This window comes from Acomys minous, assembly GCF_964271855.1.
Source record: "Acomys minous genome assembly, chromosome: 7".
NCBI classification, from domain to species: domain Eukaryota; kingdom Metazoa; phylum Chordata; class Mammalia; order Rodentia; family Muridae; genus Acomys; species Acomys minous.
In genome coordinates, this window is record NC_140488.1 from 108,037,522 (window position 1) to 108,055,294 (window position 17,773).

At 49.6% G+C, this 17,773-nt stretch overlaps 2 protein-coding genes across 3 annotated transcripts; both read left to right on the plus strand.

The window, feature by feature from the left end:
• The first annotated feature begins 523 nt into the window (after positions 1-523).
• Positions 524-6,072, plus strand: PIM2 (Pim-2 proto-oncogene, serine/threonine kinase). Its single transcript, XM_084790631.1, has 6 exons — positions 524-721; positions 851-960; positions 1,785-1,835; positions 3,939-4,311; positions 4,726-4,902; positions 5,005-6,072. The coding sequence occupies exons 1-6, from the start codon at positions 661-663 to the stop codon at positions 5,166-5,168; spliced, it is 936 nt and encodes a 311-aa protein (XP_084646757.1). The 5' UTR covers positions 524-660; the 3' UTR covers positions 5,169-6,072.
• Positions 6,073-6,631: 559 nt separating this feature from the next.
• Positions 6,632-17,735, plus strand: SLC35A2 (solute carrier family 35 member A2). Of its 2 annotated transcripts, none has more exons than XM_084790630.1 (5): positions 6,632-7,039; positions 8,355-8,537; positions 12,793-12,944; positions 15,475-16,211; positions 17,330-17,391. In XM_084790630.1, exons 1-5 carry the CDS (start codon positions 6,949-6,951, stop codon positions 17,388-17,390), a joined length of 1,224 nt encoding a protein of 407 aa, XP_084646756.1. In that variant the 5' UTR covers positions 6,632-6,948; the 3' UTR covers position 17,391. The 2 variants fall into 2 exon arrangements, with proteins under 2 accessions (XP_084646756.1, XP_084646755.1); XM_084790629.1 differs by lacking the exon at positions 17,330-17,391 and adding an exon at positions 17,556-17,735 and having other exon boundaries at positions 6,649-7,039.
• The last annotated feature ends 38 nt before the right edge of the window (positions 17,736-17,773 follow it).

Here is a 17,773-nt window from a genome sequence, read left to right on the forward strand (position 1 = left end):
CATCCCAAGGCAGCAAAGGTGACAGCAGCGACAAACCTACGTCCTACGAAAGGAGGCTGTGCTTTTTTTTTTAAAGTGTGTACACACACCCCACCACACCAACAACCAAAACAAACGCGGTTGTCGCAAAGGGATTCCCAAAACCTGTTCGAGCTGGTGTGTGTGCGTGTGCGCGCGCGCCCGCGTGTCTGCGTGTGTGTGTGTGTGTGTGTGTCTGTGCGCGCGCGCGCGTGTGCCTGTGTATGTGTGCGCGCCCGCGCCTCCCCTACATTTGCATACAGGCCCTGCCTCCGCGGAAGAACCTGGCATCTATTTGCTTAAGGGGCACTTGAAACGTTGATGGTGGCATGCAAATAAGGACTGGTTCCGATTGGCCGGGGTACAGCAGGTGCCGCGTCTGGATTGATCAAAGTCAGGTGGGCGGGTCTGTCGCGCAGGGCGACTCTCCCGGGAGGCGCGTGCCCCGGCTCAGTAGCGTTGGGGCTGGCGCGCGCGACGAATCTTAACGCTGCGCCGTCTCCAGGCGCTTCCGGGCCACCAGATTCCCTGCCTTCCACCCTGGCGCCCCCCAGCCCTGGCTCTCCTGCCGCTTTGCCCCGGGCATCCACGCCCTGCGGGCTCAGCGGATTCAGCGGGCTCAATCTACGCAGTGCCTCCTCCATGTTGACCAAGCCTCTGCAGGGGCTTCCTTCGCCCCCTGTGACCCCCACGCAGCCTCCAGGTGAGCGCAGCCTCTCCTGTTACAAGCAGGTTGGGTGGGCTGGGGTGGTGGGTGCTGATGTGGGGGCGAGAGTCGCGGCTGGGATCAGAGTACACCGCCACCCTGACTTTCTCGCCTCCGCTTGCGTAGGAGGCAAGGATCGGGCAGCTTTCGAGGCCGAATACCGACTTGGCCCCCTCCTGGGTAAGGGAGGCTTTGGCACCGTCTTCGCGGGACACCGCGTCACGGATAGACGTCAGGTATCCCCTACAAGGGGTCCTGGGAGGGTCAGGTGTTTTGGTGAGGGGTGGTAGTGGGGTCCCGGAGACTGGGATGCCCGCTGCTCCACTGGGGAGCCTGCAAATGTGTAGTAGAATCTTAAGGAGCAGGGATGCTGTGAGTGTGAGTACGCGCGCGTGTCTACAGCTGGACTGGGTGGGTATGGGGGTGAGTAGGAATTTTGGAAGACTGGGGATTTCTATTAGGGAGGGAGCAGATCTTCAGGACTCGACCCCAAGATCCATGGAATTTGTGTGCGTGCGAATCTGTGTGTGTCTGAGAAAGTGGGGATTTTTTTTTTTAAGTAGGTGTTAAGTGTGGAGTCGTGAGAACAGGAATCCAGATACAGAGTTGTGTCCTCGAGATGGGTAGGATGATGGAGGAGGGCTTGCGATGTCAGAAAAACTTAGAATCGAATCTGGGGATGTGGGTCAGTGGTAGACCATTTGCCCATCATCCCGAGAGCACCGAGTTCAATATCCAACATCTTGAGGCGTGTGGGGAGACAGTGGGAGAGAGAAAAAACAAAAAAGAAAAAAATCTATAGCTCCGTTCTGGCTTTCAGGGGGGTCTTGATGGTCTCCTGACAAGAGAGCTCAGGCATGAAGATGTTAGGTGGCTGAAGTGAACTTGATTCTGGGGGCTTGAGTCCTGGGTACGCATCCGAGCTCCGATGGGTGTGATATGCATGCGAACTAGAAGTGCGCGAGTGGAGAGACTAGAATTGGGCAGAGGGTCTAGATTGGGAATTATGGGATCCCCTGCTGGACCCTTACCCCAGCCCCCCTCCTTTTTTTTTTTTTAGGTGGCCATCAAAGTAATCTCCCGGAACCGTGTGCTAGGCTGGTCCACCGTGGTGAGTGTCTTTGGTGTACGTCATGACCCGTGGACTCCATCACTGAACTCACCCCCGATTTTTTCCTAGGGGATAGATGACTCCCTGGGCTCTGAAACCGTGAGGACCACACCAGCCTGTGTTTACTGCCTTCATGCGATAGTTCTGATTTCATCGCAATCCCCCCAGAACCCTGGATTCTCCTCTCAAATTCTCCTTTCGCATCCTTCTTCCAAACACTGCTTCAGGGGCTGTTCACAGGACATGCTGGTAGAGAAGGAGGGGCCTAGGTCACTGGTTGTCATGGTGATGCTGGCTGCTTCTCTTCTGCCACCCCGAGAACGCTAACGGACATCAGGGCGGGTCTGGGCAAATTGTAGGTAGGAGAGCTCCCCCTGGTGGGCATTTCAGACAGTCTGTGACAGCCCTAGGACGGAGAAGGAGGGCGAGGCTGCGCAGTAGCCTAATTTGCTGCTCCGTGAGAAAAACCTGTGTGCGGCTGTGCAAGTTAGTGGGCCCCACCTGAAGCAACAAGACTCTTGGCAGTCGCTGACTGTTCAGGTCTGGGTGGGGGGCCGCTATTGAACTGTGCTGGTTGATTAGTGAGGCTGACAAAAATTGTATTCGTTAAATGTTTACTTTGTCATGTCCATTGCAATTAATCACTGTGAGAACAAATGAAAGCCAGGATTGGTCTTGCACACCTGTAATCCCAACATTCAAGAGTCTGGGGCACTAGGATTCCGGGGAATTTGAGGCCAGTTTGGGCTACATGGCAAGATCCTGTTTCAAAAATGAGACCAAAAATTTTGTTCTGGTTTTCCGAGACAGGGTTTCTCTGTGTAGCCTTGGCTGTCCTGGACTCACTTTGTAGACCAGGCTGGCCTCGAACTCAGCGATCCACCTGCCTCTGCCTCTCGAGTGCTGGGGTTAAAGGCGTGCGCCACCACCGCCCGGCAAGAGACAACATTTAAAAAGTAGAGGACACCTATGTAATAGCTTAATTATAGGTCCTTTGCAAAATATATCATTTCTTTAAAAAAAAAAAAAAGGATTATTAATTGATTATATATACAGTGTTCTGCCTGCATGTAACACCTGTAGGCCAGAAGAGGGCACCAGATTTCATTGTGGATGGCTGTGAGCTTCTGGGACTTGAACTAAGGACCTTTGGAAGAGCAGCCAATGCTCTTAACCTCTGAACCATCTCTCCAGCTCCCAAAATAGATCATTTCTTAGAATTCATTATGTGCTAGATTCCTTCTATTAGCTGCTATCTCTGTCTAACACACCGAGCACTGCTCTGTTAACTGAGCTCTGCCGGTACTTGAGATACGCTAGTGACGAAACTGACACCACTTACTAAATCAAATACTGTTATTGTATAGGTCTTATTTGTGCAATAGTTTTACTTCTGTGCTAGCCCCTCTTTATTGAGTATCTAGTGTGCAAAAACGCTGCCCTGATCTGGAGTGTTGGTTAACAAGACAGGTAAATATATCTCATGATAGTGCTTGTGCAGAGGGACTTCCATTAGAAACTACTTTGAGAGGCTGGAGAGATGGGTAAGTGGTTAGGCGCACTAGCTGCTCTTCCGGAAGTCCTGAGTTCAATTTCCAGCAGCTACATGGTGGCTCTCAACCATCTATCATGTGATATGATGCCGTCTTCTGGCATGCAGATGTACATGCAAACAGAGCACTCAAACAATAAATAAATAGAGTTAAAAAGAGAAGAGAAAACACTTTGAAAGTCAAGCATGGTGGTGCATGCTTTAATCCCAGCACTCGGGAGGTAGAGGCAGGTTCCAGGCCAATCTGGCCTATGTAGAAATTTGGTCTCAAACTCCCTCCCCCTCAAAACAGAAGAAAACATTATCGTTTATCCAGATATTTACTGAACGCCGGGCAGGCCAGATGTGTTGGGTCCTGCTCATTTCACTCTCCAGTGGACTTGAGCCTTGAAAAGGATACGGGGGTCTAGGAAGGGGAATGGCTTGCTAGTGGCCAAAATCAGTGCTTTGAAAAGAAACTTGGATCTATATCGACACTAGGGCTATAGACATAACAATAACATCTGCCTTCTTTTCTTTCCCCCCTCCTTTTCTTCGCTTCCCACCCCCAGTCAGACTCAGTCAGTTGCCCACTTGAGGTGGCACTGCTGTGGAAGGTGGGCGAAGGCAATGGCCATCCAGGTGTGATCCGCCTGCTTGACTGGTTTGAGACCCCAGAAGGCTTCATGCTGGTCCTTGAGCGGCCTATGCCTGCCCAGGATCTTTTTGACTACATCACAGAGAAGGGCCCACTGGGTGAAAGCCGGAGCAGAAGCTTCTTTACCCAAGTAGTGGCAGCTGTCCAGCACTGCCACGCCCGCGGAGTTGTCCATCGTGATATCAAGGATGAGAACATCCTGATAGACCTGTGCCGGGGTTGTATTAAACTCATTGATTTCGGTTCTGGTGCCCTACTTCATGATGAACCGTACACTGACTTCGATGGTAAGGCTTCTTCCCTGCAGTTTATGGTGGGAGGGCTGAATTCTGGTTTTTGAGCTCCAGTATTGGGTTATCCTTGTAACCTCTGACCTATATCATACACTTTATGGTTCTTGATATCTCTCTCTCTCTCTCTCTCTCTCTCTCTCTCTCTCTCTCTCTCTCTCTCTCTCTCTCCCCAGTTGGGCTTTGTTGTTGGGCTTTTTGCTTTGCTTTCCATAAGGTGATCTCACTGTTAAATACGAAGTGTTCTGTTACAGTCTTGTTGCTGCTGCCAGGACTCCCGCTGTTGAATTTGCAGTGGCCCTGCTCTAGCCAATGGAGCCCTCCTTTTGATATGCACTTGATGCTTCTAGGGGCACAGGGGTGGAAGAAGGGCATCCCCAGAGAAGGCTCTAACCCTTGGCTTGTGTGCAGGGACAAGGGTGTATAGCCCTCCAGAGTGGATCTCGCGACACCAGTACCACGCCCTCCCAGCTACCGTATGGTCACTTGGTGTCCTCCTCTATGACATGGTCTGTGGGGACATTCCCTTCGAGAGGGACCAGGAGATTCTGGAGGCTGAGCTCCACTTCCCTGCTCATGTCTCCCCAGGTGAGACCATTACTCAGCCTAGCCCAACAGGCTCCATTCCTCCCGGGGGACTGGGTACCCCTTGCTAACTGCTAATCTCCCCTGTGCTAATTCACCCCACAGATTGTTGTGCCCTAATCCGCCGGTGCCTGGCCCCTAAACCCTGCTCCCGACCCTCACTGGAGGAGATTCTGCTGGACCCCTGGATGCAAACACCTCCTGAAGAAGCACCCATCAACCCCTCCAAAGGAAGCCCCACCCCCTTGTCCTGGTCTCTGCTTCCCTAGACTCAGCCAGCCTCTCTGGAATCCCATGGTCATGCTACGGGGATAGATGGACATCTGTTGACCTGGTTATACAGGTTGTTAGAAATCCAGTATTACTAAGGTCAGGGGACAGGGATAGCCAAGGCTGCTCAGTTCCTATCCCAATCCTGTGAAGGAGCTCTCCTCCCAGAACCTGTGGTCCCTAATTTGGGAGGGGGGAGTTACTTGTCTCATGTTCTGTTCAGGATGCTTATTTGGTTGGATTCCTTCCCGTCGTCTGGCCCTAAGATTCTTATTCTGACATTGTAGTCCCTACACTGGCACCTTCTAGACTACTACACAAACTTAGACACTTAGTTCAAATGCTCTCACGTGGGCAAGGGTGCTTTCCTTAAAACAACCCCCAGCAGCTCTTTAGCGAAAGAGCCTTTACCCTGGGATCTCATTCAGTTGCTGCTTGCCTGCCTTCATCCAGAAATGATGATTATTCTGGGGGAGGTAATACCTATGAATTAATTAGCATCCCAGTGCTTTTTTTTTTCTTTTTCTTTTTTTCTTTTTGGTGAGGGGACCCTACTGTTATCCCAAGTGCTCTTATTCTGGTGAAAAGAACCTTACTTCCATAATTTGGGAAGGAATGGGAGATGGACATCATCGGCCACCACCAGAGACTAGGATGGGATGGATGGTTTTGGGGGGATGGAATGGAGGAAATAAGTCTTAACTGTTTGTTCTCCTGGGGTCCCCCCTCTCCAACTTTTGCTGCCTCCTCCTCCTGAGCCAAGATTGTCCAGTGGCTAAAATGTAAATATGTACTGGAGGTGGGGAGAGCTGCAAGTGTGCCCTCCTGTCCCTTCTCCCCCCCTGCCTGGATTATTTAAAAAGCCATGTGTGGAAACCTATTTAATAAATAATGAAGTCACAAGTGAATGACCATTTATAGAGGTAGGCATTAGTGGAGCATCGACTGTGTGCTGAGTTTAGGAGGTGACTGGAGAAAAGCCCACTCTGAGTGGGACTAGTCTGACTGGTATGTTTTTACACAACATCTTTTCAGGCCCAAGCTGGCCTCAACACTTGGAGTATTGAGATTTGCTTGCACAGAACTTCTGAGCTAAATCCGAGGCTCGAACTGCAATCTTTCTAGTGCTTTCTGTCTAGCTCTTAACCATTTAAATCTTAATTTTACCACCAGCTTTCATGTTCCTTTGGTTTCTCTAACCCTGACAATTGTGTCCACTGTATAGTGACTAGCCCTGTCCAACAGCCTGCTCACTGGACCTAGGGGCAGGCCTATAGTTCACTTGTCCCGCCTTCTTTGAAGTCCCGTCCCTCCCAGTTGGCCACCAGCCCTTAGAGGGCGGGATCTGGCTGGGAAAAGGGAGTAGTACTGATTCTGATGCCAGGAGGGTGGCGCCATCTGAGGGTTCCAATAAAAAGCGGAGATGGCGGAGCAATGCAACCAATGAAACCATGGGCCGGTTTAGGGTGGTGGTGCGGACAGCCGGGTCAGTGAGGTGGGCAAAGAGGAGGTGGGGGCTGTGTCCAGTGTCACGACCAAGCTAATAAGAGCTGCATAAAGACGGCAGGAGACTGGGTCTGCGGCGCCCTGGTCTCCAGTTTTGATGGCATTTGGGACCACGAAAAACCACCATTTTAGAATCAAGCTCGAAAGGGATAAGACACCACCCCCAGATTCCCAGCCAATGCCCCGCCTTCCACTCCAGAGGTCCGGAAGCGGATGTGAGGGATACGGAAGTAGCCTGCTGTTGCCGAGGGGACAGCACGGGCAGATGCCAACATGGCAGCGGTTGGGGTTGGCGGATCTACCGCGGCGGCCGGACCAGGGGCCGTGTCCGCGGGCACGCTGGAACCTGCGTCCGCAACAGCGGGTGAGATGGCATGAAGCAGAGCAGTTGGCTGGGCGGAGGTCGGGATCCTTAAGGGCGGAGCAATCCTTGACAGCGGCATCTCATGTGAACAGACTTACGTGTGTGTATGTGTGTGTGTTGTGGGGAAAAAGCAAGGAGAGAATGGACTGTTGTATGCTGGGGTCAGGAATCGGTCGGTCGTTGTGTGGGGGATTGTGGCGGGGGTCCTAAATTTGGAAATAAAGACTATTGTGACAGTGTCGGGAATTTCCTTTTGAGGAGGCTAAGACCATTGAGAATGTTCTGGGAGGGGGGCGATCCTTAATTGTGGAAGGGAGAGACGGTTCCGAGGGTGGGCGTTTTTGAGTCTTAGGGTGGTGGCTTCTTCCTTATAAAGAGACCTTATAAACTGTCAGGGTGGGGCACATCTTTCCTTGTATGACTAGTGGATCCATTTTGAGCATGAACCTGCCCTTCACTAGAGAGAGAGAATGTTCTGGGGATGCCCCTTCCAAATGGAGATAGTTCTATTTATGTTGAGGTGGGAGGGTTCCTTCCTTATAGGTCAGAGAATGAACATTTGGAAGGTGCCAAGTGCTTCTGTATAGCAGAGAGAGCTCATTGTAAGTGTGGGCAGAAACAAAGCGTTATTCATTGGCTAGGAGGAGGGTATTCAGCAGAGGGAGGACCGACTCTGTGGAGTAGGGAAGTGTTTCCTTATATGATTAAGGTAGTCATAGACTATTGGGGTAACCATTCTGAGATGGAAAATAGAACAACCCTTAGGTGGTGGACATCTTAAACAATCGTTTCACTCATCATACTGGGATATTATTTTGTTTCTGGGACAGTCCAACAAGTAGAAGCATCACTCCATATAAATTCTCAATTTGCTTATCCACAAAATGCATTTGTTTTTGTGGTACCTTTGGAGATCAAGTGATGGGAATCCCTGTACATTCCTTAGTGCCCTGCTAGGCATACTGTAAGCATTCAGTAAATATTGGGGATGCTATCTGAGAAAAAGTTGCTCCCTGGGGGAGGAAGATGATGCAAGTAATGTGTGTGTGGGGCCCGCCCTGGTCATTTCCTCATAGGATTTCAGATAAGAGCTGGCCAGACTGGGGCCCGCTTTTCCCTGTCTTGACACATTTTGCCAGTAGCTGAGGGTGTGGAAACAGGGAGGGACCAGACCTTCATCAAGTCAGGATGGAAAGACCGAGGAAGTCCCCGTGACTGCAAGGTTTTTGATTGAGAAAAGAGGAGTGAGGTGGGTGGCTATGCCACATGGACTCGCTTCTAACCCCATCCTTCTCCCATGTTCCACTTCCTGCAGCTCACCGGCGCCTCAAGTACATATCCTTAGCTGTGCTGGTGGTCCAGAATGCCTCCCTCATCCTTAGCATCCGCTACGCTCGCACACTGCCTGGAGACCGCTTCTTTGCCACCACTGCTGTGGTCATGGCCGAAGTACTCAAAGGTCTCACCTGCCTCCTGTTGCTCTTCGCACAAAAGAGGGGTATGAGTCAGGGAAGGGGTTGGTTGGTGGGAGCCCCCCCCCAAGTTAAGAGTGTAAGCACCCCTGGAAGGTTTGCTGGGAGAGTATACTGGTGGGTCTGAAACTGTTTGGGGAGTATGGAAGTGCATCTGAGCTTCCTTGGCACTCCAGCTGTGTGAAGTTGCTTCTCCACTTGTATAGGCCTTACACCTGGGAACTGCAGTCGTGAGATAGTCTGCCCACAAGGCAACAGGGCACTCATGGTGAGCAAAGATTTAATTACAGCGCTTGGAAGGTAGAGGCAGGAAGATCAGGAGCTCAAGAGAACATAGGAAGTTTAAGGCTAGCCTGGGCTACATGTGACTATCTCAAAAAAGAAAAAGAACTTTGTAATGTGGAGTATTCCATCACACACACATTCAGAAAGAATAATAAAATAGTAAAAAACATCCTTCTATGCATTACTGAGGTTCACAATTATCAACTCTTGGCCACACTATCATAAAGCAGCACCAGTGGCTAGCTGCTCACTACTAATCTGTGTGTCTTTCACATACCTGCATCTTTATAGCACCAACTGGGTGTAAGTGTCATACACTTGGCTGTTGTGTTTTATTGGGGTTTTGTTGTTTTGTTTTTTGAGACAGGGTTTCTCTGTGTAGCCGTAGCTATCCTAGAAAGCTCTGTAGACCAGGCTGGCCTTGAACTCATAGAGATCCTCTGCCTCTGCTAGGATTAAAGGTGTGGGCCACCATGCCTAGCTGTGTCACACACTTATAACCACAGCTGTTCAGCATGCTGAGGCAGGGGATCACTTAATTCTATGGATTCAAGGCTATCTTTTTTTCCTTTTTTCCTTTTTTTTTTTTGCAAGACAGGGTTTCCGTGTGTAGCCCTGGCTGCCATGGACTCGCTTTGTAGACCAGGCTGGCCTTGAATTCACAATGATCCACCAGCCTCTGCCTCCCAAGTGCTGGGATTACAGGCGTGCACCACCATGCCCAGTGAATTCAAGGCTGTCTTGAACACCATGCAATGCTCCTTTAAAAAAAAAAAAAGAAGCAATCAGTAAATGAAAGCAGAATACCTTGAGTTGGTGGTATAGCTTAGTTGATAGAGTGCTCGCTTAGCGACATAAAGCTCTGGGTTTCATATCCAGTGCCACAGAAACCAGTTGTGGCAAATGCCTAAAGCTGAGGCAAAAGTTCAAGATCCTCATTGGCTATCTATTAAGTTCAGGGACAGCCTGAACTATCTGAAACTCTATCTCAAAAAAAAAAAAGCAAGTATAAGCTGGGCATGGTAATGCATGCTTTTAATCCTAGCACTCAGGAGGCAGAGACAGGTAGATCACTGTGAGTTCAAGACCAGCCTGGTCTACACAGTGAGTCTAGGACAGCCAAGGCTACACAGAGAAACCCTGTCTCAAAAAGTGCCTCCCCCCTCCCCCCGCAAAGCAAGTATAATAAAAATTATACACGGGGGCTGGAGAGATAGCTCAGAGGTTAAGAGCATTGGCTGTTCTTCCAAAGGTCCTGAGTTCAATTCCCAGCAACCACATGGTGGCTCACAGCCATCTATAATGTGATCTGATGCCCTCTTCTGGTATTCAGGCATACATATATATGTAATAAATCTTATACATGGAAAAATAAATAGACAATAAAGTTGGGTGGGTGGCTCAAACCTGTAATCCCAGTACGTAGGAGGCAGGGCTCAAAACAAAGCAAACAAAAAAAACCAAAGCACCAACGAACAAAAAAGCAAAGCCACCAAAATAAATAAATAAAAAAGCAAAGCCATACATGCAGGCCTACCTGTAATCTCAGCTCCTTAAGAAGCTGAGGTAGGAAGATCATAAATTCAATACTAGCATGGTCAGCTTTGTAAGACCCAGTCTCAAAACAAAACACACGATGGGCAAGACAGCTCAGCAAATAAAAGCTCTAGCTATGCAAGCCTGACAACAGGTCTGTCTATCACAACCCACAATGGAAGTGGGGAACTGACCTCAGCCTCTAAATTGTCCTTTGACCTCCACACTTGCACCATGGAATATGCACGCCCACACTTGCATATACATCACGTAGGACACAAATAAAGTACTGGAAATGTAGCTCAGCTGTAGAGTAATTGGCTTACTTGTTCAAAGCTGTAGGTTCAATCCCCAGCACGCACGCACTCACACACACACGCACGCATGTGCATGCATGGAAACAAAACAGTAGATGCTCGGAAGATGGCTTCATGGGTTAAATGCTTGCTGTGCAAGAACGAAGTCCTAGCTTAAGCACAGAACCCTCCATCAAAACCAGGCAAGGTGGCATACTTCTAATCACAGCTCATCTTTTCCAGTTCAGGGACAGGAGGCAGGGGACAGGCAAGGAGGTTGGGGATCACCAGTCTTGTGGGCTCACTGACAAGTCAGTGTAACTGAAATATCCAGCCCTGTCTCAAAAAAATGAGAGCCAGGTAGTTGTGGCAGTGCATGCCTTTTATCCCAATACTTGGGAGGCAGAGGCAGACAGTGCTACCCACAGAGAAGCCCTGTCTCAAAAAAAGGGGGAGCTGGGCATTTAATCCCAGCACTCAGGAGGCAGAGGCTGGGATCTCTGAGTCTGAGGCCAGCCTGGTCTACAGAGTGAGTTCCAGGATGGCCAAGGCTGCACAGAGAAACCCTGTCTAGAAACACCAAAAGAAAAAAAGGGGAGAAAGAAAGAAAGAAAAGTGGAGTATAGGCTCAGTTTTCTCAACAATGATATTATAAACTTACTAACCGAGCGTACCTCCCTTATAACCCGACTAACCTAAACAAGAGGAAAAAGAGATTAAAGAACAGAAGAATGAACCTTCTGGGTATCAGTTCCGAGGAACGATTCTCCAGGTGTAGTCAGCAGGATTTCTTCTGCTAGAACCTGGAGCAACCAGAACCCGGAGCCTCAGCCAGAGCCCAGAGCCCAGAGCCCAGAAGCCTTCCCTCCACGGACTCTCCCTAGGAGTGTCCCGAAGTGGAGCAATGAACAACCAAAACCATCCCAAGTCTCCAAAGACACCCTGCCTCCTGTTTTTGGCTCACATTTATATCTGCCCTCAGAATCTATTCAAGGATGTTTTTCAGCTGGTAACAGCCAAGCTCTCCCAGAAGGTGATTCAACTTCTAAGGAGATAAACATCACCTGCTCTCTCACAAGTCTGTTCCTCATCCCACACTTGGAATCTAATCAAAAACATACTTACCTCTCCTTCAGACACCATTCATCCATAGAGCAGTGGTATCTTCTTAATGTATCTAGGGCTGAGAAAAAGATCTGTTTGAGTTGGAAATGGACCATTAAAGAGTTAGGGTGTCTAAAAGTCTTGTGTTAGATGTGCAGCTCAGTGGTGTGTGAAGCCCTAGGTACAACCACAAAACAAACAAAAAATGTCTAAAGCCTCCCTTCTGAAAGATAGTTGAGTGCATCTACTTAGGAACCAAGAACCTCTACGTCTAGGAACTGGTGATTATTTCATTGTACAGACATGTTGAATGCTCACCCTGAATGGGCTTCTGCCAGGGAGGCAGATCTCAGGTGGGTGAAATGTAGTTGATTAGCAGGCAGAGTGGGATGGATAATAGGTTTGGTCTTTTTTATGTATTGATGTAGAACCTGGGGACACACATCTGCTAGGCAAGCACCCCACCATTGAACCATATCCCCATTCCGAGTATCAGAAAGGCTTTTCTTCTTTTTTAATTTTTAAAAAAAATTTATTTTTGAGACAGGGTTTCTCTGTGTAGCCTTGGCTGTCCTGGACTCCCTTTGTAGACCAGGCTGGTCTCGAACTCACAGCGATCTGCCTGCCTCTGCCTCCCGAGTGCTGGGATTAAAGGCATGTGCCACCACGCCCGGCTCGGCCTCCTCCTCCTCCTCCTCCTCCTCCTCCTTCTTTTTTTTTAAAGACAAGTTCTCACTCTGTAGCCCTAGCTATCCTGGAATTCTTGTTTGGATTTTCGAGACAGGGTCTCTCTGTGTAGCCCTGGCTGTCCTCGACTCGCTTTGTAGACCAGGCTGGCCTCGAACTCACAGAGATCCACCTGCCTCTGCTACCCTGAGTGCTGGGATAAAAAGGCATGTGCCACCATGCCAAGCTCAGAAAGAGTTCTTACTGGCATTGTTGTACATGAGAGCTGGCAGGAGAGGAAAGTGTCATTCAGTGGTGGGGGAAGGCAAGACTGGGAAGTGGACAGAGAAGCCAAGCCCAGTCCCAACCTTCAGCAGACCCTCCTCCTACACAGGTAATGTGAAGCACCTGGCTCTCTTCCTCCATGAGGCTGTCCTGGTGCAATACGTGGACACACTTAAGCTTGCGGTGCCCTCTCTCATCTATACCTTGCAGAATAACCTCCAGTATGTTGCCATCTCCAACCTGCCTGCTGCCACTTTCCAGGTGAGTGCCCAGCCCAGCAGAGCCCCCAGGGAATGAGGGAGGGAGGGAGAGGGAGATGGGGGGGAGAGAGAGAGAGAGAGAGAGAGAAGAAGGAGGAGGAGGAAGAGGAGGGAGATGACTTGCAAAGAGCAAGAACTATGTCACTGTCAGAATGTTCTTGGGACTCCTTTAACTTTGGTCTCCTTTGTGTGTCAAAATTGGCAACAGGAGAGATCCTTGGATAACTGAAAATATACTCAGGGCCAGCGTGTTGGCATTATATCTGCAAACCCAGCACTCAGAAGGCTGAGGCAGGAGGATTTGGGCTTCAAGAACAAATTGTACTACATAAAGAAACTATTTGTTGGGCCTGGAGAGATGGCTTAGCAGTTAACAACACTGGCTACTCTTCTATGGGACTTGGGTTTGATTCCCAGCACCCACATGGTGGCTCACAAGTATCTGTATATCTCCATTTGCAGAGGACCTGATGCCCTTTTGACCTCCAAAAGCACTAGGCATGCCTGTGATGCACACACACGCACACGCACATGCACATGCACACGCACACGCGCGCGCGCGCACACACACACACACACACACAGAGGCAAAACACCAATATACAAACTGGTTGTGGTGGCGCACACCTTTAATCCTAGCACTTGGGAGGTAGAGGCAGGCAGATCTCTGAGTTCAAAGCAGGCTTGGTTTACAGAATTCTAGGACAGCCAGGGCTACACAGAGAAACCATGTCTTGAAAACCAATGAATGAATGATTAAATACTTGCCTAGATGCTACAGCAAGGTTGCCTGGTTTCAAATCCCAGTGCTACACTTTCAAGATGTGCGATTTCGGGGAGGTCAGTCACTTACCTTTGGATGCCTTTATTTGCCATCTGTTTTATTTTATTATTTCATTTGTCTTCTTGAGACAGGGTCTCATATAGGCCAGGTTGCCCATGAACTTGTTATGTTGCAGATGATGAGCTGTGATCCCCTGCCTCAACCACTCAAGGGTTAGGATAATAGGTGTGTGCCACCGTGCCTTGTTTCTGAGGTGCTAGGGACTGAACCTAGCCCTCTGTACCTGCTGAACAGAAATACCAGCTAAGCTCTATCTTCAGCTTTTCTTCTTTCCTTTGGTTTTTGAGACAGGGTCTTACTTTGTGGGCCTTGAACTCATGATTTTATTTTATTTTTTATTTTTTTATTATTTTTGGTTTTTTGAGACAGGGTTTCTCTGCATAGCCCTAGCTGTCCTAGGCTTACTTTGTAGACCAGGCTGGACTTGAACTTACAGCCATCCACCTGCCTCTGCCTCCCGAGAACTCACGGTTCTCATACTAATTCCTAAGAGCTGGGATTTCAGTCATGTGCTACCATGCCTAGTTTTCTCATCATTTAATTGCATATTGGCTGTGTCCAGTTCTATGGTAAGTGGTGAAGATTAAATGAATAAATTCTGAGCTGGGCATGGTGGTACACTCCTCGAAAAACCAAAACCAAAACAAAATTTTGCTAAGAGTGCCCAGATGCACACTAGACATATACATAGGAATCTGCAAATATTTTCTGGCTTTGTTGTGGTTGATTCGTTTACATGAAGACTTCCCTTATCACAAAGCTTTCTATTTATTCATCACCTACTTGGAGGTGTTTTATTTATTTATTTGGTTGGTTTTTTGAGACAGGGTTTCTGTGTCTGGCTGTCCTGGATTTGCTTTGTACACCAGGCTGGCCTCGAACTCACAGAGATCCACCTGCCTGCGCTTCCCTGAGTGCTGGGATTTACAGGTGTGCGTCGCCATACCCACCTTGGAGGTGCTTTATGTATAGATCAGCCTTATTTTACAGAGGTGATGCTGGGTCTTAGAAAGGACAAGTGATTTGTCTCTATCACATAGCTAGGAAGATGGGATTAGGTTGTGTAGATTTGGATGTGGCTTGGGGCTTCTTGGCACAGCTACCTTTTGTAACTCACTAGGAGGTTCTTTTTTTTTTAAAGATGATTTCTAGCCCAGGCTAGCCTCTCACTCTATATAGCGGAGGATGACTGTCCATTTCCTGAGTGCTGGGATTATGGGTATTTGCCACTGCACATGGTTTATGTGGTGCTGGGGTCAGAACCCAGTAGTCTGTGTGTGCTAGGTAAGCTCTTTGCCAATTGAACTACATCCTGTAGTCATCCGGGAACGTCTTTGGGAACTTTTTTTTTTTTTTCATTTTTGGTTTTTCGAGACAAGGCTTCCCTGTGTAGCCTTGGCTGTCCCGGACATCCTTTGTAGACCAGGCTGGCCTCGAACTCACAGAGATCTGCCTGCCTCTGCCTCCTGAGTGCTGGGATTAAAGGCGTGTGCCACTACTGCCCGGCCTTTGAGAACTTGTTAGGACCAGGTTGGTCAGTGGTCAGTGGCCAGTTAGTTTTATTGCCACATACCCCGCCTTATCCTTTTCATTGTGCCCAAAGGCCTACAGCAGGTACTGTCCCCCACCCCTTGTACTTTCCAAGAGTTGGGGCCAGCCCTCAGTGCCTTCCATATGCAACTTGCAGGTGACGTATCAGCTGAAGATCCTGACCACGGCACTGTTCTCCGTGCTCATGTTGAACCGCAGCCTCTCACGCCTGCAGTGGGCCTCCTTGCTGCTGCTCTTCACCGGGGTGGCCATCGTCCAGGCACAGCAAGCTGGTGGGGGAGGCCCGCGGCCACAGGATCAGAACCCTGGGGCGGGCCTAGCAGCTGTTGTGGCCTCCTGTCTCTCCTCAGGCTTTGCAGGTGTCTACTTTGAGAAGATCCTCAAAGGCAGCTCGGGTTCCGTGTGGCTACGTAACCTACAGCTTGGCCTCTTTGGCACAGCGCTGGGCCTGGTAGGGCTCTGGTGGGCTGAGGGCACTGCTGTGGCCCGTCGAGGCTTCTTCTTTGGGTATACACCTGCCGTCTGGGGTGTGGTACTAAACCAAGCCTTTGGTGGGCTCCTGGTGGCCGTTGTTGTCAAGTATGCCGACAACATCCTCAAGGGCTTTGCCACCTCCCTGTCCATTGTGCTGTCTACTGTTGCCTCCATTCGCCTCTTTGGCTTCCACCTGGACCCATTATTTGCCCTGGGCGCTGGGCTCGTCATAGGTGCCGTCTACCTCTACAGCCTTCCCCGAGGTGCAGTCAAAGCCATAGCTTCTGCTTCTGCCTCTGCCTCTGGGCCCTGCATTCACCAGCAGCCTCCTGGGCAGCCGCCGCCACCGCCGCAGCTGTCTTCCCGAGGAGACCTCATCACGGAGCCCTTTCTGCCAAAGTCAGTGCTGGTGAAGTGAGAGCTGGTGGTGGCTGGGCGGGAAACAGGGCAGGGGGCTGGGTTGGAGGGTGTGGGTTTCTGCAGGTCCAAAGTTGTTGCCAGGGCCTGACTCTTGTGGGGTTGGTGGTTTTTTGTTTTGTTTTGTTTTTTCTCCCATACTTCTAGAGGGATATGCAACTAGGGATGAATGTCACGTGAACACTTCCTGGTTAGATGGACTCTCTCTCCTCTCCTGGAGGAGGTTTTTAGAACTGCTTCCTTTGCCCCTGGCTAACCTCTTTGGGAACAGGGTTGGGATGCTGCTGCTATTCCAGGCTTTTCCCTAAGACCCTCTGCTGGAGGTGTCCTGTCTCTCATGCCTGGGACAGTTCATCCCAGCCATCCTGCAGACTGGACAACAGCTCTGCAGTTCTTCAGTAACGACTAATGACTGCTCGTGGGGTTCCATTTCCTACTGTATGAGGCCTTCTCTCCCGCGCCATCACCCTGGATCATGGCAACAGTTTGGTCTCTTCTGTGGCTTTGGGGCAGTTTCTCTGGTCCAGGGACCCTTGAAGACCAGACCGGATTGTTGTAAATGCCCCGGAGAAGAGGCACAAGCTGAAAATTTTCTATCAGCTCATCTTGGGGAATAATAACAATAAGTGTCATTTGCTTTTCAATAGTTTGGGGATTTGTGACATAATCAAATCAATGATCCAGAGTGTTGGGGGGATGGGGAGGGGAGGCCCGTGAAGTGGCTGAATCTCGTGTAACTGAAGAGACAGAGGCGAAGGATGATCTTCTGAAACATCCAGAGAGGAAAAATAAAGCTGCCAATCCCATTCTTGCAGCCCTATTGGCTGTTTAAAACACCCCTACTTCATGGCGGGTGTCAGAATTGATGACTCATGGAACCTGCACACCTGCACTCCCCAAAGCTTATTAACTCCTTAACTGTATCCCAGATGTGTGTGTATGTGTGTGTGGGGGGGGTATGTATGTATGTGTGCACGTGCGCATAAAGTGCACGCATGGAAGGTGCCTGGGCTGTCTTTGCTATATGTAAATAGGGCCACTGGATCTTTATTTTTGATTAATTTGTTTTGATTTTTTTTTTTTTTGGTTTGTTTTCTAAGGAACTGTAATGAACAAATGTCAGGATACCCAATGCCAAATAAAGATGTTGTATTTATTTAGTCCACGTGTAGCTTTCTGACCCAGGGGCCCGCTCTTTCCACACAAGCACCCTTAACAACCCCACGATTACTAGCTTACTACCACCACCCTCGCTTGCTCAGGAAGCCCACACGCCAGCCCATCCCAGCTTTCTGTGTTTCTCTTTCCTTCCCATTTTCACCACAGGTTGCTCACCAAGGTGAAGGGTTCGTAGCTGCTGGAATTGAAGACGCTGGCCTGCCTTCCTTCTCCCTTCTTGCCCTGGCCCAGCTGGGACTAAACTCTTTATCAGTATTAGGGGTAGGGTAAGGTAGATATGGGAACTCCCTGGCCCCACCAGCCCTGCCCCACACAGGGCTGCCATGACTAACCTCTGTTAATGGCCCACCTCAACTCCTGCTATC

Excerpts from the sequence above, each read along its gene's own strand:
- PIM2 (XM_084790631.1), top strand. The coding sequence starts at position 661 with ATGTTGACCAAGCCTCTGCAGGGGCTTCCTTCGCCCCCTGTGACCCCC. Across the intron at positions 722-850 it reads GACCCCCACGCAGCCTCCAG|GAGGCAAGGATCGGGCAGCT; the intron begins GTGAGCGCAGCC and ends CCGCTTGCGTAG. Across the intron at positions 4,903-5,004 it reads CCCTGCTCATGTCTCCCCAG|ATTGTTGTGCCCTAATCCGC; the intron begins GTGAGACCATTA and ends TTCACCCCACAG.
- SLC35A2 (XM_084790630.1), top strand. The coding sequence starts at position 6,949 with ATGGCAGCGGTTGGGGTTGGCGGATCTACCGCGGCGGCCGGACCAGGG. Across the intron at positions 7,040-8,354 it reads ACCTGCGTCCGCAACAGCGG|CTCACCGGCGCCTCAAGTAC; the intron begins GTGAGATGGCAT and ends CACTTCCTGCAG. Across the intron at positions 8,538-12,792 it reads GCTCTTCGCACAAAAGAGGG|GTAATGTGAAGCACCTGGCT; the intron begins GTATGAGTCAGG and ends CCTCCTACACAG.